Source organism: Eupeodes corollae, chromosome 2 (genome assembly GCF_945859685.1).
Source record: "Eupeodes corollae chromosome 2, idEupCoro1.1, whole genome shotgun sequence".
NCBI classification, from domain to species: domain Eukaryota; kingdom Metazoa; phylum Arthropoda; class Insecta; order Diptera; family Syrphidae; genus Eupeodes; species Eupeodes corollae.
Window position 1 is genome coordinate 22,273,840 of NC_079148.1, and position 26,799 is coordinate 22,300,638.

Consider the following 26,799-nt stretch of genomic DNA (forward strand, 5'->3'; position numbering starts at 1 on the left):
TTTTGATTTTTATAGATTGGTTTATTTGAACCAAAGAAAAGAAAAAAATTAAACAAAAACAAAATAACAAATTATAGAACATAATTTACAAATTACTCAATTATTACATATTTTACGAATGACTTTATATAATAATATGAATTATTGAAACCTTAAAATTACAAAAACAAAAACAATAATGACAATAATTATTACAAAATACAAATCGATTTTTGAGGATACGGATAAAATAACAATCATGATTCTAATGCATTTTAACATCACTAAGGTTGTACCTAAAAAAATATCTTAGAATACTAATTGTAAACCTAACTATCAAGAATTTGTGTGCTTCAGTGCAATTTTTTGTTTGTTTTTATTTTCTTTTTATGAATATCATTATACTTAACATAACAATCATTTTTAATATAATTAAACCTTAAATTAATTAAAATTAAACTTGAGTATTAATTTTGTTGGCAAGTACATTTTACTTTAATTTTTCAAAAGAAAAAAAAAACAAGACATCATCTAAAGTTTAATTATTTCTAAAGAGCTTTAATTTTATTTAGTTTATTTTGTTCGTTTTAGAATTTAACTTTTATATGTTATTATATATTTTTTCTCTTCTTTTGTTTTTAAATACATATAACATTTTATTAAAATTGGATTTATAACTTTTGTGTTATAGATTATATAGTCAAATTTAACATTTTTTGGTTTTCGTTTTAATTTTAATAATACTTCTTTTAAAATGTATTTTTTCAGAATTTCAGAATTTAAGCAAACCTTTTTGGGGTTACTTTTGGGGAAAAGATTAGTTTTGAGATATTTTTGTTTTTTGAATAAAAAATCTTGTAAATTTAGTTTAGAAATTGAGACAGTTTGAATTCTTTTGTTTTTAAGAAAAACTATTTTTTGTGTATAAGAATCTAACTATAGTTTTCATTTTTTGTAATGGATTTTGGCTCTTGATTTATTGAGTGAGTGTGTGATTGAATGCAGAATTTAATTTTGAGATAGATCATTCTAAATGACATGTTTTATTTTCTAATTTGTTCCGTGAATTGTAAGTAGGAAAATTATTGATCGAAAGAAATGCAATTTTTAAAAAGACAATTTTAGAAGAATGTTTCTTTTTTTTTGCAAATGCTTAAGTGCTTCCATTTGTAGGGAGTGAAGTCGGAGTTTTGAAATTCCCTAAAATTGCCTTAGATACAAATTTTTGTTTATTTTTCTACAAAAGATATAAAGAACAAATCTCTCAAAGTTTTAGGAATGAATTTTATTTATTTTTGTTTTCAAATGCGACGAAGTTTATCAGTGTTCAATTGTGATTTCTTTTATATATCTTTTTTTTTTTAAATACATATTAGTCCTATTTTTTTTCTTTAACATTTAACCTTTTATTTTATTTTTAAATTTATTTATTAGAATCTGTGTTTTGTTTTTGGTTGTTGTAGTTTATTTTTTGTTATTGATTTTTAATATTTTATTTATGGGTGAATGTATATGAATATATTGATTTACTTTGTTTTATAACTTTTAAAATTTCTAAGAAAAATTAAAGCAATTGGATCTATGGTAAAATATATATACCTAATATATTTCTATATGTTCTATATGACAAATAAATAAATAAAGTTTTCTCTGATTAGATTGTTTTCTTTAAATATTATTCTACAATTTAATTTTGTTCATTGTTTTTTTTTTTGTGTGTGGTTGTTGTTAAATGTGATTTTTTATTAATACTATGTTTAAAATTTTATTTTGGCACAATTGAAATAAATTGAATATTTGTTTTTATGGTATTCAATTTAATGAAAGATTTGGTATATTGTAGTATGTTTGAATTGGAGTTGTGAGTACTCTGAAAACAAATTAAAATATATTAAACTTAAACAAAAATAAATTTCATGCATAAAAAGTAAAATCAATGTTATTCAAATAAAATCTGGAAAAAAAACCCAAGATTAAGATAAATGCAGATAATGGAGTGTAAGCAAAAGAAAAAAAGGAAGATATGCAGATAACATAGGAAAAGGATTGGACTATTTTTAATAAAGAACGGCAACAACATAAACTTTACAAAACAAATTCAAGTATGTGAATATTCACTCTTTTTAAGTTAAGTTTTGTTTTTGTCAGCGTTAATGGGTTGTAAGGAATTTTATAATGCAACACATTTGAGACATACAAAAATAATATCCAAAATTACCAATCACCAATTTGAAAATCTACAATCTCTTTGTAATGTTCATGATATTTTCATATACAGGTCTTAAGCGTACTTAATTACTTACTTAAGGTAGTGCTACAGTCCGGGGCGGACCTGGGCCTCAACCAACAAGCTTCATGGTCTTAATGGTCTTAAGCTTCCAATCAACTAAATCTATATGCATGTCTTTCCGTTTTTCCAGTGCAAGTAGTGCACATGGTTTACCAAAGCAGTTATTATGAACGGGAATGAACAAACAGATGTCGAATTCATTAAAAGCCACTTTTAGTTATTATGGATTTCAGATTGTGGACTTAGGGTTGGGGATTTTATATTTGAACTAGAGTATCAAACGTATTAAATTTCATGTAGACGTTTGACCATAGATCGAACGAATCTTGTCCTAAAGTAAAAAATGGCAGCTCTTGAATTTTTCCTCGATTAGAACAATGGCAAAGAATCAAAGAGGAGATTTGTTGGATGCTGGTTTATAATATTTTTAATTGGCACACACCCAAAGAGTTTTGTCTACCTTTTATATGCCAAAAACCTAGTGTAAACATTAGGAAAAAAGGGAGGAATAAGAAAGGAGGTGTCTTGAACATAAAAATGAAATTTAAAGACAGAAATTGGTAAGGCATTCCACAATCACGTAGTACGGTAGACAGCAAATCTCCGTATTTGGGTTACTGATGTTATTTTCATCAATCTTTTTCTTTCATCACTCTCCAAGTGGCGAAACAATTAGATGGACTAGAAATTGCAGACAGGATATCATTTAAACAATGAAGAAGAGGGTCTGAGACAAAACGCAGCCTTAAGGCACACCAGCATTTATATTGTGGGTATGAGACTTGAATCGGTCAAAACAATTTGTGTTGAACAGTTCGAAAGAAAATTTCTAATCCAACGAAGCGGCAGCTGGAGATAAGTTGGTTAGGACCATGCACCAACTTATCTGTAAGATATGTTTGGAAGAAAGCATGCCCGATGAATGGAACCTCAGTATATTGTTTGCTCGATCCTGAAAAAGGAGACCCTCTTAACTGCACCAACTATAGAGGCATCAGTCTAATTAACATAGCCTATAAAATCTTCTCTGCCGTAATATGTGAACGTCTAAAGCCCATCGTCAACAACCTGATAGGTCCTTATCAGTGTGGTTTTAGACCAGGAAAGTCCACACTTGATCAAATATTTACATTACGGCAGATCCTGGAAAAAGCCCAAGAACACCAAATCGACACCCACCATCTTTTCATCGATTTCAAGGCCGCATGTGACAGCATCTAAAGGGACTAGCTGTATAGAGCCATGTCTATTTTTTTCATTCCTGTCAAACTAGTCCGTTTGTGCAGGATGACCATGGAGAATTCACGCTGCTCCATAAAGGTTGGAAACAACTTAACAGAACCTTTCGATGTCAAAAAAGGTTTTAGACAAGGTGATACGCTGTCATGTGATTTTTTTAACATCGTGCTTGAAAGAATACTGCAGAGCTCACACGTCAACACTAGAGGCACTATCTTTCAAAAGTCTGTCCAATTGACATAATCGGAAGAACTCAGCGTGATGTCAATGGGGCTTTTGTGAGTATTGAGGCAGAGGCGGCAAAAATGGGTTTAACGGTTAATGAGGGCAAAACAAAGTACATGCTGTCGTCAAGAAAGGACATACAACACCGACGTCTTGGTCAAATCCTCACCATCGACAGACGTAACTTTGAGGTATTCAAGGACTTCGTCTACCTAGGCTCCGCTGTAAACGCAGAAAACAACGCAGAATAACTCTTGCTAACCGCTTTTTCTTTGGACTAAGAAAGCAATTGTGTGGTAAAGTCCCCTCTTGAGGGACCAAAGTGCTGCTATATAAGACCCTTATCATCCCCGTCCTGCTATACGGTGCAGAAGCATGGACTATGGCAAAAGCGGATGAAAGCACCTTGGGTCGCTTCGAGAAAAAAGTTCTTCGTGTGATGTACGGTCCCGTATGCCTCGAAGTTTGTTGGGTGAGGCCCTAGTTCACACAGGAATGTAGCTCTACCTTAAGTAAGTAAGTAAGTAACGAAGAGGCTTTTTGACGACACTGAATTTTTAAAAGGCAAGATGCTGAAGTTTATCAAATGCCTTACAAATATCATGGGCAATATTGCCACCTTCTCCCAAACAATGTAAAGATTTGTCCTACTGTTTGGTGAGATGAAGCATGAAACCACCAATGGATCTATTAGAAGCTTTTCTTCTTCAAGATATTTCTTAATCTTATAATATTAATCAGCGTTTCCAGGACCTTGGAATAAAAGGACGTTAGCGCAATCTGTCGATAATTTGAGGTAAATTAAAATTCGACCTTTTTGGGGATTAGCTAAAAAATAAATACTGTTTTCCAACTTCTTGCAACGGGCCAAGCAAAATAGGATAGATGGAAAAGTTTGCGCATGGGTTTTGGTAGTATGGAAGAACACTTCTTTAGAATTAAATCGGGAATACCATCCGGAACGTCTTCTAATATTCCAATGTGTGGGAAATATTGACCCAAATAAATTATTTCATGTTTATAAAGTGCGACTATGTAACGATTCTCTAAACGCACGTCCCTAATTAGACTAAACGGTGAACTAATGAAGTTGGCTATAACACTAAACTCCAAACAAAGTTTCAGAACAAATGGGATGTAATAAGATCTACTGCATCACATAAAACAATGAGGTATTTGACATAAGGCTCACAAAAACATATCTAGTTAACATTAGTGAGGTTGGCCAGGGAATAAAATGTAACAAAAATTGTATGGCAACAAAATGTGATATTTTTTGGAAGACAAAAACAAATTTTGTAAAATATAAAATATTTTGAGTATTCACAACGTTTACACTTATTGCAATTTCGACATAAATGCAACTTGATGACTAGAATTTAATGCACTGTTGATACAATGTATTCTTCTTTCAATAGCTACAAATCTATTTATATGTAAAAACAGTTTAGTTTTACTCATCTTGAATTAAATGTAAGTGTATTGCTTTTAAATAATTAAATATTTTTTAGTCTATGAATCTTTTTCATAAAACAACAAATTCATCTATACCACTCATAATATCACTGAATTACCCACAAAAATGTATAATTATTTAAAAGAAACACATTACATTGGTTAGAAAAAAAATTAATTAAATTGCTCTTAAACATAAAAAATAAAAAGTAGTCTTTGACTCCTAACCAACAACTTACGCCTTAAATATATGAGGAAACTCATTGGCTATTGCACGAACTAATTTCTGATCTTCAGCACTGCATTCGGTTTCTTCACAAAAAATGCGAGTAAATATTTTCATAAGTTCTTGTTTGCGGTATTGATTCTTTTCATAGTTGGTACTCCTAACCATGCAACGACAAAGGTTTAGATATTTTCCTCTCATCTAAAATTAAAAAAACAATTTTTTTTATCATGTTATTGGAATGTTTTTGTTAGTATTTTAAAATGTTTACTTACAGGATTACCAGCACATAAATCGGATAGCTGCCTTACAACAATATCGAATACAACTATTCTATCGTTTGTATAGACCAACATGGCAGTTTCGGGAATTGTAAAGATGTCAGTTATCATTTTAAGAACCGAATTAGTTACTAATGCATGTCTAAATACTTTGAGAGGATCCTCTATGAAAAATTAAATTCAAAAAAGACACAAACGAATTAATTAAAGAAATAGATAAAAGATAGAATATTAAGTCTCTTACCTTCACGATTTAAAAGAAGTAGAATTTTCTCTGTGAATACTTTAACCGTTGGTAGCTTTTGCATTGCTTGTAAAACAAAGTTTTGATAATATAATTCAAATTGCAGATTATACGAAAGCAGAAGATAAATGACCAGATCAATTAATATTTCTGGATGATTGCCTTCGACAATTTCAAGGAGAAAAGTGCTAAAGTCAACTCCGAGAAAAGCTTTAAAGAAAGGAAATGATCAAAATTTCATTATTATGTATTATTGTAATAAATTATAAAATAGTAACTTAAAGCTATAGCTGCGAGGAATGTCATTTAAAAATATATGTATGTAATGTACGTATGACAAAAAAAAGAATATAATTGGTAAAGGACTAGATAAGTTTATGAAGTTTAAGAGATAGGCTCAATATTTTCGAGTATAGACTCGTGTTCAATGAAGGGTTGTTTATAATATTTTTGATTTTGTTGCAGTTATACATGATGGATATGCAGGGCTGGATTTAGAGGAGGGCAACCAGGCCTCCACAAACCGGGGCCCCACAATAGACACTCTTTGTTTTAAATTCCAACTAATAAACAGAAGTAAACATCTTTTTCTTTGATATGTATTTTTTTTTTGGCTCTTTTACCTTTAATTATATTGATCTTAAATAACAAAAATCATTGATCTATATTTGATTTTTTGATTTTTATCGTAGCTAAAAATATAACATTATTTCTTTATCTTAAATATATAGTGCACAATTTACAGAGATTGGTATATTATTTGGTATATATTTGTTCACTCCAATCAGGCAAACAGGCAGTGAAATATCAAAATCTTAAATGGCCCTGATAAGAAGTACTTCCAATTCACTACCCATCTTGCAGGAGTACACCAATCGCTTAATGGCTGGGTGGGGTGGTACTTGCCCGCAACCTCGGAGGTTGGGTATTCAATTCAACAAATTAACTGTTGTATATGACTTCAATTGAATAATTTGTCCATCGGCTGTTCAACTCTTTTATTTCGTGAAGAATTTGTAAAATTTTTTCACAACCAATACAGAGCGGCACCAAATTCTGATTGAGAAATTATCGGCGAAGAAAAGCGACCAGTTTAAGTCTTGAAAAGGCTCAGCGACACTCGTTGGTCTTGCTGAAGCCAAGAAAGTCTTAGTCAACGGCTAACCCGCACCAGAACGATAAATGTGAGGTTGAATCCACTCGATTATGGGAAAGCGTATCCGCCTTTATTCCAGTGATTGACCATCTATCCGTTTCTCTTACTAAAAGATTGCATGCCTATGAAGCTGTACGTTCGAGATTTGGATTCCTGAATCACACCGAGAAGATGGATGCTGAAAATTTGCACGCTGCAACAGAGGCATTGGTGAAAGTGTATCCGGGTGATTTAGGGCCTAGTCTTGGTAATGAGTTGGTTCAATTTGTGTCTTTGATTAACTCATACAAAAGGAAAAGGACTATGGAACAGATCAATCTTCGGAACTATTTTACTACCAAATTCTAGAAAATCAAAATTTCAGAACTTCATTCAACAACCTCAAAATTGAATTCTGAATGTATTTGGTTTTGATGGTAACAATTTGCACTGGAGAGAGATCATTTTCAAGAATGAAAATTATAAAATATACTTTCTTTCCTGAGTATTGAAAGCGATTTACCGAGAACTGGATTTCAACGAAATCATCAACGATTTTCTGACGAAAAAAGCTCGAAAGGTTCCGTTCGGTTACCCTAAAATTTAATTATCGATAATTCTTTTATATTTATATGTGTTTGTTCAATACTAAAGGAATCTGCTTGGTTTCACAATAAACTAGTTATTGAAAAACTTGAGTGAAAAAAATGGTTTACTTTATTTTAAAAATAATTTGGGGCAATGGGGCCTCCGCTTCTATACTGCCCCGAGGCCTCTGGACCTCTAAATTCGGCCCTGTGGATATTGATAAAGAAATAAGGCTTATGACTTGGATGTACGTAATGAAAAATTTCAGAAAAAAATTAAAAAAGGTTGACGCGGATCACACCTGATACAAAAGCGAATATGACATTGTTCTAAAAATTAAAATAACCAGAATGAAAGATGTATCTGCAGTCAGTAACTTGAAATCCGAAACGGACTATAAAATGGTAAGAATGAAAATAAGAATTGACCACTTAATAAGAAAAAACATCAAAAAATTAATCTTTCCCATCCCCATGTTATTATAACGGGTTATACATTTTGCGGTTTCAAAAGTATAGGTACGGAATTCGGCACCTGTCAAACTAAGTTGTTAAACCATTTTTTTTTCAGTTGAAAATCTGACATTTACGCAAATGGATCTCTTAAATATCGTACAACGCATACAAATTGTTAAAACCTACTACAAAAACAGTGAATCTGCCACAGCCACATATGGTGCTGTAAAAGGAGATTATGGTTTACATATTTGTCCAGTGATTGGTAAAATTGTGAAGACATTTAAAGAGATTGGATTGGTTACAGATATTGTAAAGCCTGTGCATCATCGTATCGTTCGTACCACAGAAAATATTACTACTGCAAGTGAAAGGGTTGCCGAAGACCCGAATGTGTCGATTCATCGTCGTGTTTAGAAATAAGGCCGGTCTTACGGCACATTATGAAGTATTTTACATTTATTTACATATAAATTCGAGCTCAACAAGACGGTGCCACACGCCACACAACTTGCTTTATTGCAAGAGACATTTTCTGGCCGCGTAATTTCTCGTCGTGGCGTTATCAACTGGACACCAAGACCATGCGATTTAACACCGCTGTTGTGTCATGCTGTCAACGTTTAAATATTTTTTGACAACACAACGTATTCCGTATTATTGTACAAAGTACAATAATATTTCCACATAAGACGTGAGATAAGGATAAGAATAATAATTATAAACCGATAAGCCTGATTTCTACAGTATATAAACTTTTATCGAAGACAATATATTAGCGAACCAAAGAAGCAATTAATAACAAGCAACTAAAAGAGCAAGCAGGATTTAGCGAACGTTTCTTAACCACTGACCATCTTCAGACAAAAAAATAGCTCATCGAAAAACATTAAAACTTATTCCAAAAACTACTTTGCCATTTCTTTACTGACATCACCAAAGCCGTAATTGGGACAAATAAAATCGTTTCAAAAACAAGAAGCTTAAGAAATAATCGAATAACTACTGGATGGAAACAGTTTTGGAGTTTGAAAGGTATTTTAAACTCGAACTAAAGCAGTGACACTAGAAAATAAGTAATCAAAACAATTTTACCTCCTTTAAAGTACGGGTTACAAACCCTATGAGTGACCTTAAGCAACTTAGAATATATCTCACCAAAATTAAAGAAATCTCTTAAACATACAACAAATGCAAATAATAAGCAGCGAACAAATAAGAAGAAGAACAAATTGACGTAATACAGTTAACGAAAGAATTAAAATGAAGCTGGTCAGGAGAGCAGACCAACAGGGCGCCCGAAAAAGAGATGGTTTGAAGATCTGAAGCAATTGAACAATAATTGGTATAATGATGCCAAAAACACGGCTATATGAACAACAATGGAGAATGCTATGTCGGATAAATTGGAATTGTTATAAATTGAAGAATAGATAGACAATTATTTGAATTAAAAATTATTTTAAAAGTTATTATTAAACTAATGCATCTACTTTTTTAAGAATAATAGTTAAGTTAAGAAAATTGTGATAGTTTTGTATTACTTTAAATAATGTATGTGAGACATTGTGAAGGTTCAGACAACATTCTTTGAACGTAAATTTGTGTCATAAGTGTCATGAATTTCAAATTCAGAACTTTACATCACAAACAAAAACATTGGAAAGGCTCAAACAACATAAGGGACTTTATTTGCAGTCAACTTCATTCTTTGAACGTACATTTTGATAAAGGGAACTAGTTAGTTTTTCAAGTGTCATGAATTTAAAATTCAGAACTTTACTTCACAAACCTCTTCTTCAAGTTCAAGTACAAAATCTACCAAAATCATTATTTTCTACAATACACTCGTCAGGCAAGCTACAAGTCCATTAGTCTTTTCAATATTTACAAGGAACCTTTTTACAGAAAGCATTAAATGAAGTTGTGCAGAAAATAAATAATAAATAATTTAATAGTAAAGTTCAGCTTTTAGTTGAATTAAAAAACATGATCAATTGTCATTTTGACATAAGTTGACTTTTTTTAATAATAAGCACACACTTAAGGGGATATTACTAATCTTATTATGCAGAGGCACAGTGTGAGCACTAGAAAGAGGAGAGAGGGTTTACAAGGAGATGTCGGTGCACATTGGTTTTTAATTCCTAAATATTGCAATGATTAGGAAACACACTCTGTCTTTCAAGGAATTCCACATTCGCGTAGTACGGCTAAAGAATGAATCTCTTTATTGGACAGTACGGCCGACGTTGGACTCGAGGGTATACTGATGAGCATTCCTAGAAGCGCGAGTATTACGGTTGAACTGTTTAAGGAGTGGAATGTAGCTGGCCATTTCACTAGACCATAAACCGTTAAAATAACGGTAACAAATTATGATGATATTATCACCTATTAATTTAAATGCTCTACGTTCAATACTATCCAAGAGGTTAAGGTAAGGCCAGAGATGGGAGTTATACTCAAGCTGTGGACGTATATAAGTCTTGTAGATAACAGCCAGATCAGAAGGTGTGAAACATTTTGTACATCGCCTAAGGAAACCTAAACACCTTGCGGCATTTTTGGCGACATCGCGTATGTGATCGTTTCACAAGAGGTTGTTGGTGATACACATACCGAGAATATCGAGATGTTCAGTCTTCTCGATGCAAGTGCCATCCATGGATAATGGAAAGGGGTTTTCGAAACATTAAATTCCACGCGGTTTTTTAATCCCCATTGTACAATGCTGTTTAAGTCGGATTTTAATGAGCTTATCATATGTTGTCGTTGCAATTCCACATCCGAAGAAGAGGGATGTGAGTCTGATAACGAAAGTGAAAAGCTAAGAGTACTATCGTCAGTGAAAGTATGTATTGGATTAGAAGTTGCAGACAAGAGATCATTAATAAAAATGAGAAAGAGTGTTGGAGATAGAACAGAGCCCTGGGGCACACCAGCATTTATTTTATGGACTTCAGACTTGAATCCATCAACTTGTATCGAACGATCCGAGAGGTAATTACTAATGAATGAAGCAGGGATTCATGAAAACTGAAAACACGCATTTTCGATAAGAGAGCCTGAAGCCAAAACCTATCAAATGTTTTTCAAATATCTAGTGCAATAATCTTACTTTCTCCAAAGCGATGTAAAGATTTGCTCCCCTGTTCGGTGAGATGACGGTCATTAAGAAGCTTTCAAACTTCAAGATATTTCTTGAGCTGATAATTAATCAGCGTTTCCATGACCTTGGAAAGAAGGGCACGTACGTGCAATCGGTCGATAATTAGAGGGTGAGGAAGATTCGCCTTTTTTGGGAATGAGCTGGACAAATTCAGTTTTCCATCCTCTCAGAACGAGACCTGAGGAGTAGGACAGATGAAAAAGCTTACGCAGTGGTTTTGCCAGCGTTGACAAACACCTCTTCAGAAAAATATCGGGGATACCATCCGGACTAGAGGATTTATGTGTGTGTTTAGATCTCTTAGGACTCTTGCCACAGTACGTGTGCGAAAAAAAAAAGATTGGTCCCATAGAATCACTTATTGACTCTAGTACAGGCGGCGAACTGCCTAACAAAGAGATTAGCTTACTCTAAGAAGCTAACAAAAAAAGTGTCATTGACAATGAGCGTAGGCACCGATGAAAAGGAAGAATTCCTTTTGTTTTTTACAAATGACCAAACATTTGTACAGCCTTTGGGACATTGCAGTATTTTTTTCCGTAATTTTTGTTCATGTAAAAATTTGCTCCGTCGAATAATGGCGTTGCAGGCCTTCCTGGCTTGGTGGAACTTTTTCCGTCTTTCCTCAGTACGGTTGGCTTTATAGCAACGGAAACTTACTTCTTTGGCCTTAATAACCTTTTTACAGCTCGCATCAAACCATGCGTTTTCCTTCGATCTGATCAGATGGCCAATCAGATACTAGAAACTTTCCTTACTTTTAAGTCCCTTATGTCGCCTCAACTGCCCATTGTTTTTATAAAATGATGTTGATCTCGATATTTCATTTATTATTTTTAAAATTTACTGTTTTCGAAAGAATGATTAGATCATGCGTATACAGAAAATGCCGTACAGTACCATATTTGGATAATGTATCAATAAATTCATTAAAAGCAATAATAAAAGTTGCTACTGAAAATGGTTGTTGCCGTTTAAATATTCACTATTTACTCTTGTACGGAATTTCCTGTTTATTAATTAATTGATAAATTTATAAATTAAAATAAACATACCATCATGAGCTACAGGCATGCGTTCACCTTGTGAAAATATTGTTGTCAGCATTTTTACAAGTTCTTTAAATTTTGGAACGTTTGAAAAGTGAGTTTTCATGTCTTCAACCTTCAAATTAGAATAAATAAAAATGTATTTCTATTTTCTTAAGCAGAAATTTTTACTTTTTCATTTACTTACAATTTCAAGAGGAAGCACTGAAGTGAGTAAAATATCGATAATAGTTTTATCCAAATGACATGCAGCTGTAAATGCTCTCAGTAAGAGTTTTTTAATTGGCCAGCTAGTTTCCATTTGGTAGAATTGTACCATATTGATGAGGCTTTCGTATTGATCGCAAGACATTTCATAACAACAAATATTTTCATCGGCATTTTCCTTAAATAGAAGAAAAAGTAAAAAAAATTGAAATTTAAGGTCCTTGAAATTTTAGAGCAATTTTTAAAACTTACCAAAATATCAACAAGCTCTTCTAAAAACTGAATAATATCATCTTCATCTTCGTAAAGCATCCACGTGCGTTGTTCCGAGTCATTCTTGCAATCGGCCAATTGACAAAATATGTCTTGCAGACGCTTCGAATCGTGTGTCTCGCCCAAGAGCTCTTTGGGCGTTTCGACTTTATCGGTGACATGAACTGCCACTGCCTCCAGGTACGGATTGATAGCACCATTGTACAACTGCTCCAAACTAGTGAGGACCACTCGCAATGCCTCGCAAGACAAATCAAAGCTTAAATTCGTACTTCTTCGGATAACTTCGACAATTTGATAAACATCTGCCGAATCGACTTTGACATCATTCCCAGCTGCTGCAGCCGCAGATACTGCAATAATTGCTGCAGCCGTTGCACTATCTTCATTGTCGCTATCTGTTTGCTGTGGATGATTATGATGGTGCTGGAAGTGTGGATGATTATGTGTATTGATACTGTTTGTTGCTTCTTTTTCACTCTGCTCGTCACTGGCCACATCTTCGATGATCTTAATTTCAACTGGTGTGATTTCTGTTATTTCACTCGCATCTGTCCCAGCGCCATTTGTTTGGACTAAGCATGAAGAATCCTTGTAGATGGTGACCACTTCTTCACTTGTCGTTGTGGTTGTCGTTGTTGTTTCGGATGGTTCTGAAGTTATACTGTTGTCGCGATTGTCTGTGTTGTGTGGAGGTTCGTTAGTCTTTTGACTGCTAATAACACCCATGCTGGGGCTTTCTTGGATCATTTGTGGTGGAACTGCTGTTCCGACAGCAGGGCTTGACATAGATTTCTTGCCACAATCTAATCTTTTTGATTGGGGCTGCATTTGCTTTTCCATTTGACTGTGCAGCGAAATGGATGGAGGTGAAGATCGATTTTTCAGTTCTATTTCTGAAGTCTCGCTGTCTTCTTTATCATTCTCATTCTCACCCTTCAATATAATTTTTATAAGTTAAACATTCTTCTTCCAAAGATAAACAAAAGACGAGGAAAAAAGAAAGTCTTTGAAAGCGGAGAGCGAATTTAAATGAAAAAACGGAAGGTTTGGAATGTTAAAGATCTACATGAGCATTTTATTGTTTATACGAGTTTTCATAATGGTTCTGTACAAAAATCTGGATACATTTTTATTTCGGAAATTGAGGAATTTTTAAAGGTACATTTTTATATAAATTTAATAACTTTAGTTTGAATCTTTGATGAGAGAAGTTTGTAAATATTTAAAATAAAGCAAAATTAAATTACGGACGACAGGATTGTAAGGGAATTAATTTTTAGAAGTGATAAAGGAGGGATTGGTAATGGGAATGTCGGGTTGGGTGGTGCAGATGTCGGCTTGGGTGGAGGGGATGTTCGGTTCGATGGAGGTAATATTTGAATGAAGTTGTTGATCAGTTGCTTCTCCTGACTCAACCAAGTTTGATGTCATTGTGTTCTTGAGGCCTACGACGTTAACCATAGTTAACTTATAGTGGAGTTTGTGGTTCAAAGTTGCTATCCTTTTGGCTGAGTGCTCATCTATGCTTAGTACTAGCAGCTGACCTCTTCCTTCAGTTTTGCTCTTGACTACCTTCCAATATTGGACATTTAATCCTTCATTTTGAGATTGGATTAATGCCAAGGACTCCATCTCATCTTGATCCATGCTCTTTGGTAAGAACACAGTAACCGTATGCATTTTGGTGACTTCGGATTCCAAACATGTGGTTAATTTGATGCCCCTCCAAGATCTGAGCTTGGGTACATTTATTTTTAGCCAGTCAGCAGTATCTTTCCCAGCACAGTTAACTAAAAGAAACCCAGTCTTTAAAAGCACCCCGTTAAACTTCAACTTGTGATTCCAACCAAGAGACATCTCCTTAATAAGTAATTCTTTTAGTACTATAAGTTCATAGCTAGTGAGAGTAGACTGAGGGAAGTTCGTTGGTAAAACTGCAATTTTGATACTGTTAGCTGCACTCGCCAGAGAGAGGGGTTTAGCTGTGTCAGCTTCACTTTGAATAAAGTTTTTCTTGGAATTTTGATTATTGGAAGGAGTTAGTTCATCGGTTTTCCTCTTAAACTCTACCAATATGCTTGGATTTGTCTTCCTTTCGTCAACCATCTTCCTGGCTTCTAGAGGGGGTATACCCTGCTTTATAAACCGAAGAAACCACTTGCAACCTGCACCACTAAGACCCTTCCTGTAAAGATCATCTGGGGCACCTGGTTTGATTCGCGTTTTTTTTATTCTCATAATGGAATGTGATGGTGTCTTCCCATCATCGTTGTCTTCTTTGGCTCTATTTGCATCAGCTGGAGTGAGAGGTACACTCCCCTGATTTACACCTGATGTGTTAGGGGTGTTATCTACCTCTTGTTTGGCATGTATTCTAACTTCGCCAGCGCCTGACGTAGTAGGGATGTCATTTTCCTTAAGTGTGGGAGGTATTCTCCCTTCGCTGCCGGTTAATGCTGCCCCTAGGCTTTCCCGGTTTTGTAGATGTTTCATGTATTCCGGAATAGGACCGACTCCACAGAGATCTCTCTCCATGCGGTCTGTGTATTCACTCGCGGTAACATCCCGCTGAGTGTTGAATTGTGTATAGTTTTGATTGTATTTTTGTTTTTGTTGTTTTGGCATATTTTGTTCCCACGAGTAGCTAGAGAAATAATGGGTTCCACCATACAAGAGCTCCGCATTAGTATGGTAAGGTCTAAGTTACTCTCTGATTCGACCTGGTTTCAGAGAGGCACCGTTAGAATACAGTCGGTATACCCCCTGACTGCAAACCATCCAATGGGCACGGTTCACATTACACCCTGGATTAAGGGGGGCAGTTCTTAGTTCGTATCTCCTCAAAATCACTACCGAATCAGGAGAACCCAAAAACGGCAGGTCAAATGAATCATTGAAACTTAAGCCTTCGCACCACTACAAGGTGACTGCCTTGCAAAGGTTATCCGGATGGTTATATGGGACATTTTAGATCCAACACTTTCCGGATACAGATGCCAAAAGGGATTCGGAATCCATCCGGACAGTATTGAATTTAAACTGTACCATTTAACTATTCGAATAGTTTTTTGATATCTTTCTCTACAATTTATGGAAAATAAGAATTTCCCATATATGCTTTTCTTCTACAAATAAAATGGTGATTATTGCATACATTTTTTAAGACGGACAAATCGATTATGACTTACGAAGTCCAATGCATATTCACAATTACAATTCATGCTCAACGAGCAGATTGCTTATTTTGAACTTTCTTTTTTCCAGGACTATTTGAATTGTGAATGATTATAGGTTTCTTACGGAATAAAAACGTTCAATTGCTGTTTTCTTCTCCCTTAGTCGATCTAGTAATTCATCTTTGGCTATGATTCCATTGATTTCTGTGTCTTTAGAAAGTTCTAGGGATTCAATACTGGAGTTGAGAAAGCCAATCAAAAAGTCTGGTTGCACCTACAAGAAAAAAATATATTTTATTTTAATTTAAGCGTTTTTTGGTAATATCACAACTTAAAAATATTAAGATAAATCATTTATTGGAATTTTCAATAGCATCATAAAAAGAACTAATAATACAAATTCCAGTAAAAATCAATAGTAATACGCCAACAAGATTGTTTGTTTTAAACAAAGAATTACACTTTTATACAAATGGATCAAAAACAAATGCTGGCGTTGTTGGAGTCGTGTCCTCCGAACGGTTAAAACTAAGACTTTCATTCCGCTTTTCCAAACATTGTAGCAAAACGTTATATCAACATCTGTTATCCGTATTTTCTCCGATAGTCAGGCCGCTATCAAATCTTTGGACTCTGCGTCTACAAACTCATAACTGCCGATCGTCTCTAATGGAGATGGCACAACAGTTTAAAATTCACCTTTGTTTGATGCCTGGCCATAGAGAAATTCCAGGAAATAGTAAAGCAGATCAACTCGCTAGAAATGTTACAGTACAACCCATTTATAACGTTTGGCGATCGCTAAACTTTTGCTAATGCCAGACGCTATAAAGAAGTCAAACATTAGCTCATCCTTTTTATCTAAGCAATCTGGTTTTCCGCAAAATTATAGCTGCATAACTGTTATCATAAAGATTAACATAGTTGAATACATCACCTTTGCTTTGGATGATGACCATGTCACGTTCTATGTACTGCTTGATTTTTTTTTTTTCAAAAGGCGTTCGGCACTGTAGGAGTGTAGACTATGCTGATCTATGCCTCAAGCTCTCATCATTTTATGATATATCTTTCTCGGCAGTTCTTTTGCTTTCTAACTTACTTTGAGATAGAAAACAAACTGTTTCAGTTAGAAATACAATTTTGATACTGACCACTAGAGAGGTTCCTCATGGTTCGATCTTAAGACCTCTTCTTTTTTTCTTTTATAAAAATGATTTCCCTCAACAATTGCTTGATTGCTATATTTAAATGTAAGCGAAGATACACATACACAATTATTAGTTCGTACGGTACGGCTATCATGCCAGAGGTCTTGGGTTTAATCCCTGCCTGTACCAGAGAGAAAAAAACTAAACGAGAGAACCAACTTCGACGGTTGCTCTCTTTTTGCCTACAAGCTTCTATTTACACATAAACTTGCATATGTATTAACTCCATATAAAAAAAAATGTGGGGAACAAATACTTATGCAAGAAGATGTGCATACTCCCCACACATGAAAAATGGCGAACACCTTTTAAAAATGGCGGATGAAGTCAGCTATTCAGAGGTGTTCAAAGAAAATTCAAAATTCTGAATGAACAATTTTTTGTTATTCTCATTGTGTTCGTTTGGGATTAATATTATTCGAATATGAAGTGAAATTAATTACTCTTGTTAGGTGCCAGAAAAATGAATATTTACAATTCTAAATTACGCATTTAGAGAAATATTAGTTAGTTATTTGAAGCCAGTTTTAATTATTAAGTAAGTAAAATAAATTAGGTGGTGCAACAGTCCAATGAGAATTAGGACGTAGAAACATAAAACTCTCAAAGCACTACAACTATTATTTTTTTTATTATTAGCTGCGCTTAATTTTCGCTCGAACACGACATTTCCAAAATGCAGAAAATAAGCGATTTAAGTATAGACTAAATAAAAAGATCGTCAACTTGTTACTTCTGTTGCCAATTTTCATTGCATAAGATTTGTGAATTGGCGATTAGCTATTTTTACTGCTTTCCACTAAGCTAGTGTTGGACAAAACAATAGCACTAAATTAAGCTTTATTTTATATTTCTTAATAAAATTATTAAAGTTGAATATATTTAAAAGATTTTTTTCTGGGTTGCGAGGATATGCTTCAGCTTTTAAAAAAGAGTAAAAATAAATGTAATACTTTCATACAAAGTAAATACAACATCAAATAGAGAGATTTTTGCATTTCAACCGCGACGAAACTATAGCACGTACACATTTTATCAACAATAGCTTAGTCTCTTTCTACTCTATTATAAATTTTACTGTTATTTAGGATAACTTAAGCTTACAAAATAATCATCTTATTGATATAAAAGTCACAGAGTAGTTGCAATTTTGTTAAGTGTAAAATTTATGAAAATGTCTCGTAACAAATATCCCACCGATTTTAAAAAGAAAATAATTGCGGATTTTAATGCAGGTCAATCGGTGACCAGCATAGCAAAAAATACGCGATTCACTATTCCGTCATTTCGCGAATAATAAGCCGATTTCGCAATTCAGGTCGCTTGGAAACATGGCATCGTAGTGGAAGACCAAAAAAAACCTCTATAGGAGATGATAAAACGATAGTCCGGCTGGTTAAAAAGGACCCTTTTATTTCGGCAACAACAATTAAAAGTGAACTAGGTTTGTCTGTATCCAGTCGGACTGTCCAACGAAGAGTTGTGGACACTGGTTTTCACTCGTACAAAACTCTTAGGAAACCCTTTATCTCGAAGAGAAACCAACGGGCGAGACTCACCTTTTTTTTTTTTTTTTTTTTATAATTAGCAAACACTAAAAGGGTTTTTTATACCTTTAATATGCCAAAGACACAGTGTGAGCATTAGGAAAAGAGGGAAGGATTGGATAGGAGGTGTCGGTGTACATTGGTTTTAAATTTCTGAACATTGCAATGACAGGGAAAGATAGAGCGTGGCAAGGCGTTCCACATTCGCGTAGTACGGCTAAAAAAAGAATTTCTGTACTTCATAGTACGTCCGAAGTTGGGCTCAAGGGTAAACTGATGGGCATTCCTAGAAGCGCGGGTATTACGGTTAAATTGTTTAAGGGGAGGAATGCAACTGGCTATTTCACTAGAGCATAGTCCGTTAAAATAATGGTAAAAAAGGGTGAGGCAAGAAACCTTGCGTCGATGTTCGAGTGATGTAAACGAGTTGATGGTGTTTATGTCACCAATCATTTTAAAAGCTCTTTTTTGAATACTGTCCAAGAGGTTTAAATAAGTTACTGGAGCACCAGCCCAGAGATGAGAGTTATATTCAAGTTTCGGACGTATATAGGTTTTGTAGATTGTAGCCAGATCAGACGGAGAAAAAAATTTCTTGCAACGTCTCAGAAAACCTAGACATCTTGCGGCATTTTTGGCAACATCGCGTATGTGATCGCTCCACAAAAGGTGGTTGCTGATGCACATTCCGAGGATGTCAAGATTTTCTGTTTCGTTGATGCAAGTGCCACTCATAGATAGTGGCAAAGACGGTTTATCTCGCTTTAACGAAGCAAGACAGCATTGCGTTTTCGAAGCATTAAATTCCACACAATTTTTTATTCCCCATTGTACAATGCTGTGTAGGTCGGAATTTAATGAGCTAATCATATTTTGGCGTTGCAGGTCCACATCCGAAGAGGAGGGTTGTGAGTCTGGAAACGAATATGAAAAGCTAAGAGTGCTATCGTCAGCGAAACAATGTATTGGATGAGAAGTAGCAGACAGGAGATCATTTATAAAAATGAGGAAGAGGGTCGGAGACAAAACGGAGCCCTGGGGCACACCAGCGTTTATTTTATGAGTTTCAGACTTGAATCCGTCCAAAACAACTTGTATTGAACGGTTCGAAAGAAAATTTCTAATCCAACGAAGAAGAGATTCGTCGATACCGAAAGCACGCATTTTCGATAAGAGAGCAAGATGCCAAACTTTATCAAATGCCTTTGAAATATCAAGTGCAATAATCTTACTTTCTCCAAAACGATGTAAAGATCTGTTCCACTGTTCGGTGAGATGAACCATGAGATCACCAGTGGACCTATTGCTACGAAAGCCGTATTGCCGGTCATTAAGAAGCTTCCGTTCCTCAAGATATTTCTTAAGCTGATAATTAATCAGCGTTTCCATGACCTTAGAAAGAAGGGACGTTAGTGCTATCGGTCAGTAATTTGTGGGAGAAGAAGATTCGCCTTTTTTTGGAATTGGCTGAACAAATGCAGTTTTCCAACTACTCGGAACGAGCCCAGAAGAATAGGATAGATGGAAAAGCTTACGCAGTGGTTTTGCTAGCGTGGAAGAACACCTCTTCAGAATAATAGCGGGGATACCATCTGGGCCAGCGGATTTATGAATGTTGAGATCTTTAAGAACTCTCGCCACAGTTCGAGTACGAAAAAAGATTGGTCCCATAGAATCATTTACGCGTTCAAGAACTGGAGGAGTCATGACACTATCTGGTAAGGTGGAATTTTCGGCGAACTGCCTTGCAAATAAGTTAGCTTTATCAATAGAGCTAACTAAAGGGGTGTCATTGACAACAAGCGTAGGAACCGAGGAAGAGGAAGAATTCCTCATGTTTTTTACAAATGACCAAAAATTCTTACTGCCTTTGGGACATTGCAGTATTTTTCGCCGTAATTTTTGGTCATGTAAAAATTTGGTCCTTCGAATATAGGCGTTGCAGGCCTTCCTGGCTTGCTTAAACTTTTTCCGGTTTTCCTCAGTTGGGTTGGCTTTAAAACACCGGAAGCTCACCTCTTTCTCCTTGATAACCTCTTTGCAGCTCGAATCGAACCATGATTTATCCTTGGGTTTAATACTTTTAACCCTATTCGGGATAAACGTTTCCATTCCCAAATGAATCATACTAGAAATCATATCTGCACTGGAGTCTACGTCGCTATCGAGGAAGCATAGCGACCAGTTAAAGATCCTGAAAAAATTATTGAGACCGTCCCAGTTGGCTTTCTCGTACTGCCAAACGGTTCTCTTTGGAGCTCTTTCTTTAACTGGATTTGTTTGACACGAGAAATTAGCAGATATAACACTATGGTCCGATGTGCCTAGAGGCGTCAATACACTGATTGTGTACTTATCAGGATCAGGATTGCAAAGGCGCACGAAGGCTGGACTGTTGCTAAATGGAAGACGGTGTTATTTTCGGATGAGTCCAAGTTTAATCTGCAGGGTTCCGATGGAAAAAGGCAAGTCCGCAGGCCTTAAGGCCAAAGATTAAACCCACGTTTCACAAGAGGAACAATAAAACACGGAGGAGGAAATATTATGGTCTGGGGATGTTTTTCTGGTGGTGGAGTCGGTCCAATTCATAACATAGAAGGCATAATGGATCACTTTATGGATAAAGACATCGTTCAAAACATCATGCTGCCACACGCGGAAGAAGAGATACCGTTAAAGTAGATATTTCAAAATGACAATGATCCAAAACACATGGCTAAGATAGTGCAAAATTGGTTTTTGGAAAATAAAATCAACGTTTTGAAGTGGCCAGCTCAGTCTCCAGATCTCAATACATTGTAGATCGTCGGATTAACCGGAGTAGCTGTAAGAATAAGGATTCGCTCTTTGCTCAAACTGAAATTGCTTGGAAAAGTATCCCTCAGGAAATTATAACTAACTTAATCGAGTCAATGCTTCGTAGATGTCAAGCAGTAATTAAAGTTATGGTTACGCAACAAAATATTGAAAAACAAGTGCTTTCAAGAACAGAATTTAATTATGTGCTTTAGTTTTGTCGCCATTATTTTCCATGAATTGTTAAATCTTTTGTTATATTTTCTTTAGTATGTAAGTAATGTACATATATATATTTTTCTGGAATACAAGAGCTAGGTTACTTAAGCTCACCTAATAAAATTCATTCAAATTTATCAAGTTTTGAAACTTATTTAAAGAAATTGTAACCCAATGATATTAAGTGCTATTGTTTTGTCCGACACTGTAAGCCGAAAAGTACTTTTGTACAACAGTTAAAATATGTGTATTCTCGCTAGGTCAGTGGTTTTGTGAAAAGAATATACAAATTTGTTCTTCAACCAAAATTTAAGTCTTATGCATCATTTTTATAAGTTTTCCAGTTCTATTATTAATTTATATCTTATCTTTCAGTTATATAGCGACAAGAAAAATCTGTGAGGGAAAGTTCTAACTACAGTTTCTCTGACAGTGCATTGTGGCTTATTCATAGATGTTTGCTAAACTTTTAAGGCTATTCATAAATAAACCTGAATAACTATAAACATAGAAAATGCTGTGTTCAAGTAATTATTATCGCAGTCAAATTTCAAAATTCATTTGTTTGGTGTATAAAAAAGCTGAAAAGCTAATTTATGACAAATAAATGTTACGTAAACACTAAGTTCCAGAAAATATACTGCAATTCAAGAAGATATGGATATTTTTTATAAATATTCCCGCTAAACTGTAGACCTTTATTATTTCCGCCTCTTATAATTAATTCGATGTAAAATAATTCAATGCAGTATATTATAGGTAAAACAGCAGTTAAGTTATTAGTTAAGGTATTGCTATTGAAATAAACATAACATACATTTATAAAAAACATGTACTTGTTCATAACAAATAAAGTCTAGTCTAAAAAACCTTAACCTTGTTCCACTCTTTCTGAATACATCTTTTCTGGTTTTGGTTGTTAATGCCATCTCAAACTCAAAGAAAGAGAAAAGGAAAACAAATTCACCACGATCTACCGTTATAACGTTTACCGTAATTTATTGACAAACGAAAATTGTTTGCTAGAATTAATTTGTGAAACCCAGAGAGAGAAAGAAATATCAAATGTCTCAATTCTTTCTCCGAGGTGAAAACATGTAAACACCGATACGAATCCAACACGCTATAAAAAATGACAGTAAGAGGTTTCAAAGGAACGGAGACGACGAAATTTGGCTCTCTCGATTAGTTTTTTTCTCTCTGCCTGTGCCATCGAGGAATTGAAAAATACTCCAAGAACCAATCTTGTCATGAAAAGTGCTTTCTCAAATTAGCCGTTCGTATACTGCTTAAACAACGGTAGGTCTGCTCCATCCCTGGCCTAATTTATTTATTAGAAGAAATTTGTTGCTGGTCAACAAGCAACGGTCTTTGAAGTGCTTTATCATGAGTGCTTTGGTTTTTCCGTGTGTACTTAAACAACGCGAATATTTCGTATGGATCTATTACCAGAAATATGTTGTTTAATTTTACACTATCTGGGAATATGCACATCAAACTTGCCGTTGCTGAGGAAGATGGTGTACTCGCAATATAACAACCCTGTTACGGACAGTTTGTGTGTCTGTGGTGCTGTCACTAGGAGAAAGCTCAATTATGCATTGGGATTGGGTAAATAATGTTTCATTGAATCCCTTGATAGTCTCATGTGCTTTAAGAACCCCATTATATTATTTTTCATCATTTTCCAAACACAGCAATTGTCCAGACCTCAATAACACATTTACCTCCGTTATTCTAGTCTGGCATCGGAGCGACATGTTTTAGTTAAGCATCTAAGGAGAGTAGCCGGAATAGCACATTTTTAGAGTCACCAAAAACTAACCCTAAGCTTCTCGAAGACCTAGGATGTTAAAATAAAACACTTTTTTGTTGTTTATCTTACTAAAATCCAATAGAAGAATCCATTCATCTTCATTGAAAAGGGCATTTAAATGGTGAAAGGTTAAACCCATTACCAACACTTCTACCACATCTCTATGGTACAACTTATCACATTCCTTCTAAAAAAGGGAGAGATGGGACACTGGAGTGAAACGACAGTTTTAGTTCCATAAAATGAAATCGTATCGTTTTCTTTCTTATAAGCTTATTTAACAGTAAAAATCTTTCCATTCGAAAAAAAAAGAATTATTGCTTGCTTAATGCTCGCGTGTCACAAAAAAGACATTTGCCTCTTTCCACAATACATTTTTAGAGTCAAGGTATTAACAAATGATGTGTAGAGCGTTAATAGCCTTTTATTTTATATTAACTAGCTTTAAAATGTATCTGGTGAATGTATCTAACTTTTTGGACATTATCTTTCTTTTCCAAAGGGGTTTTAGTGGTATTCGTTTCTGTATTGATTTCATAAGCATACAAATGTGGGCAGCGCGCGGATGATTACTTTTTGGGCTGTTATCTATTGCTAAAGACATATCAAACGGGCGGATATTCCTATTATCGAACAAGTTTGCGGTTCACTGTGGTTTTTAAAACAACAAAATTTCAACTCATTCCTTACCTAAATCTATAGTAACAGAACCTCGATCTATAATAACAGGAGCAAAACTGAAACCTAATTGGTATTTATTCATTCTTTAATAATTTGAATATTTAGAAAAATAATGAGCAAAAATGTCTTGAAGATTATTAATGTTTAGCAATGCAAATTTACAAATTACATGCATTGAATTTAATCTGTTTCCTTTTAAACTATCCCGGATGAATTTTTAAGGAATTGTCTCGCTTAACAAAATTGTTTAACAGATAATATTATCTTAAGGCTTAAAAAATTCATCAATCAATGTTGCCAAAAGTTTTGGATATTTAAAACATTAGAATGCTATTTTAAAATCGCTTAACATGTGAATGCCTTTGCCTTTCAAAAAAAAGAGTCACTATTTTCCAAAACAAACATTGTACCCTTCATTCTCTCCAGTGTTCTATGCAATATAAATTTGTTTGTATTAATTTCCATTGTAGTTGGAAGTTCATTCTTTTAACTTGTTCAAAATAAATTGGGACATTATAAGAAGGGTCTGTGTCAGCTTCCAAAGAAGACACTTCAAAAAGCCAAACACACAAGGCAAATAGGAGCAAAAGATAAAACAAAACAAAAAAACAATAACTCTGTCGTCCATGTGCCAGATAATCGAATCGAATGCGCAAATTATATGCTTCAGCCTTGAATGCATCGTTTGTTTCTCGACTCTCTTGTCGATCATATCCATAGAACTCACTTGGGTACCGATTGGCACTGATTTACTTCGATAAAGGCAATTTATCCCCATGCCAAGCAATTCCTTAATCGCCTATGCAAAACAAACAAAACAAAAGTACCCCCGCCAGGATGATGCACTTTAATGTTCAGTCAGAACACAATCGATTGAAACTATTTTTCATCATATATTTATGATGTAGGTATCTAGATAGGAAGGTGCATTTATAAACTCGATCATATAAGGCTGGTTGTTTCACGGTTATTGACATAAATATCTTTTGTTTTGTCCGAGTTAGCTTCGCTCCCTTGCTTTGAATTGTGCTGAGCGAACTAAGCCGAGCGCAGTAACATAATTTGTAACACAATTTGAAATCTGATTACCTTCGGCTACCTATTCGTTTTTGATTTTCAAGGCCATATCATCGTCGTTCCTCATTTGGGGATAGGTCGCGCACATACCTAGTTATAAATATATAAATTTGTCTACACAAACACACCTTACCTTTATTGTCATTACGTAATTAGATGGAACAAATCCGATGTTGCCCTTCATGCTGACCACTTGCCACCAGTTCCTTTGGCGAACGCTCGTCTGATAAAGGATAAAGTATTCACCTTCGTCGAAGCTGATTGTTTTTGGATACACAGCTTGGAAGTCGTAGAGTGCTTTTAGCATTTCAATTGTTTCTGTTTCGAAAAAAAAAACCAAAAGAAAATCCAGGAAAAGACCCGTTTTTTTTAGCTAAAACAGGAACAGGCATATATATTCTCAAAGGACATTCTTGAAAATTTTGTTACACAAGGAATTCTCTGAACAAACTTTAACAAATTGAATAAATTTTATTCTAAATAAGATTTCAGTACTGACCCATGATTATTCCAGAATTTATTTAGACTTTTTTCGGGTTTTTGTTTACTTTAAAATAAATTCTGTTCGCAATCAAGAAAAAACTACCCACCCATTCACGAATGTACTGCGAAATTTTTTAGCACTCTCAAAACTCAAATCAAATCAAAATCAAAACTCAATATGCGAAAACCGTGCACAAAGGAAAATGTCAAAAATGCGCTTTGTTGTTTGTATTTTCCCACCATAATGGTGCGTTCAAAGTAAGAGAAAATTTGAGTGGGTTACATGAAGCAACATAGTGGCTGCATTCAGGAAATTTAAGACCAGGGCGCAAAAACTGCAGATATACAGATATCTAATTTTTGATATAGAAGTATCGTGCAGTTCATTAATTCTACACTATACTTTTGGTTGGTTAATATTCTGATTCAAATATAATAAACACTTTTGTAAATCTAAAAACTGTACATTGTAGAAGGTGTTTTTATTAGAAGTATGGATTTGAAGAAGAAATAAACCGCATGTAATTTAATATTTAGCTTTATTATAAAAATAAGGGTTTTTCATGGTTTTAAAAATGATTTTGGGATAAATACCGCACCACGAATTTCCTTCTGATTTATTTACAGTTAGGTAAGAGTCTCAATAGAACATGTTTTAAATATTTAAGTCATATATTCTTTTTCGGACTCAACCCTACTATTTTTGTACTTGCCTAAAATAACTTTTGTTTGAACTGATGGTAAGGCCTGCAACCCCCATACTTCGGATCACTATAGGATTTGAGTGGGTGTGAGTTTGGGTATAAAGAAATTTTTACATTTGAGCATTAAAATTAAATAAATCTCCAACAAAAAATTAAGTATAGAACAAAGAACAGGTAATAAATGTCAAAATTACCCATTTTTGTGTGTTGTATGTGGAAAAGTGAACTTTGAAAATTTATTTAAAATAGAAATAAATGCCTTAAAAAC

At 34.5% G+C, this 26,799-nt stretch overlaps 2 protein-coding genes across 2 annotated transcripts; both read right to left on the reverse strand.

Annotated features, from left to right (window-relative positions):
- Positions 1-25,986, reverse strand: LOC129944454 (NCK-interacting protein with SH3 domain). The gene is made up of 10 exons (XM_056053887.1): positions 25,844-25,986; positions 25,478-25,662; positions 16,122-16,271; positions 12,798-13,754; positions 12,526-12,723; positions 12,345-12,453; positions 5,940-6,149; positions 5,690-5,859; positions 5,428-5,615; positions 1-1,849 (listed from the first exon to the last, which is right to left on the reverse strand). Exons 1-10 carry the CDS (start codon positions 25,845-25,847, stop codon positions 1,792-1,794), a joined length of 2,229 nt encoding a protein of 742 aa, XP_055909862.1. The 5' UTR covers positions 25,848-25,986; the 3' UTR covers positions 1-1,791.
- On the reverse strand, positions 13,867-15,771 carry LOC129944455 (uncharacterized). The gene has a single exon (XM_056053888.1). The coding sequence runs from the start codon at positions 15,444-15,446 to the stop codon at positions 14,091-14,093; it is 1,356 nt and encodes a 451-aa protein (XP_055909863.1). The 5' UTR covers positions 15,447-15,771; the 3' UTR covers positions 13,867-14,090.
- Positions 25,987-26,799: the final 813 nt, after the last annotated feature.

Bases quoted from the DNA above. Each gene is read 5' to 3' on its own strand.
- LOC129944454 (XM_056053887.1), bottom strand. The intron at 6,150-12,344 runs GTATGTTTATTT...CTTTCTTTAAAG, and splicing joins CATGCCTGTAGCTCATGATG to CTTTTCTCGGAGTTGACTTT. The intron at 5,860-5,939 runs GTAAGAGACTTA...AATTTTTCATAG, and splicing joins ACTTCTTTTAAATCGTGAAG to AGGATCCTCTCAAAGTATTT.
- LOC129944455 (XM_056053888.1), bottom strand. From the start codon at position 15,446: ATGCCAAAACAACAAAAACAAAAATACAATCAAAACTATACACAATTC.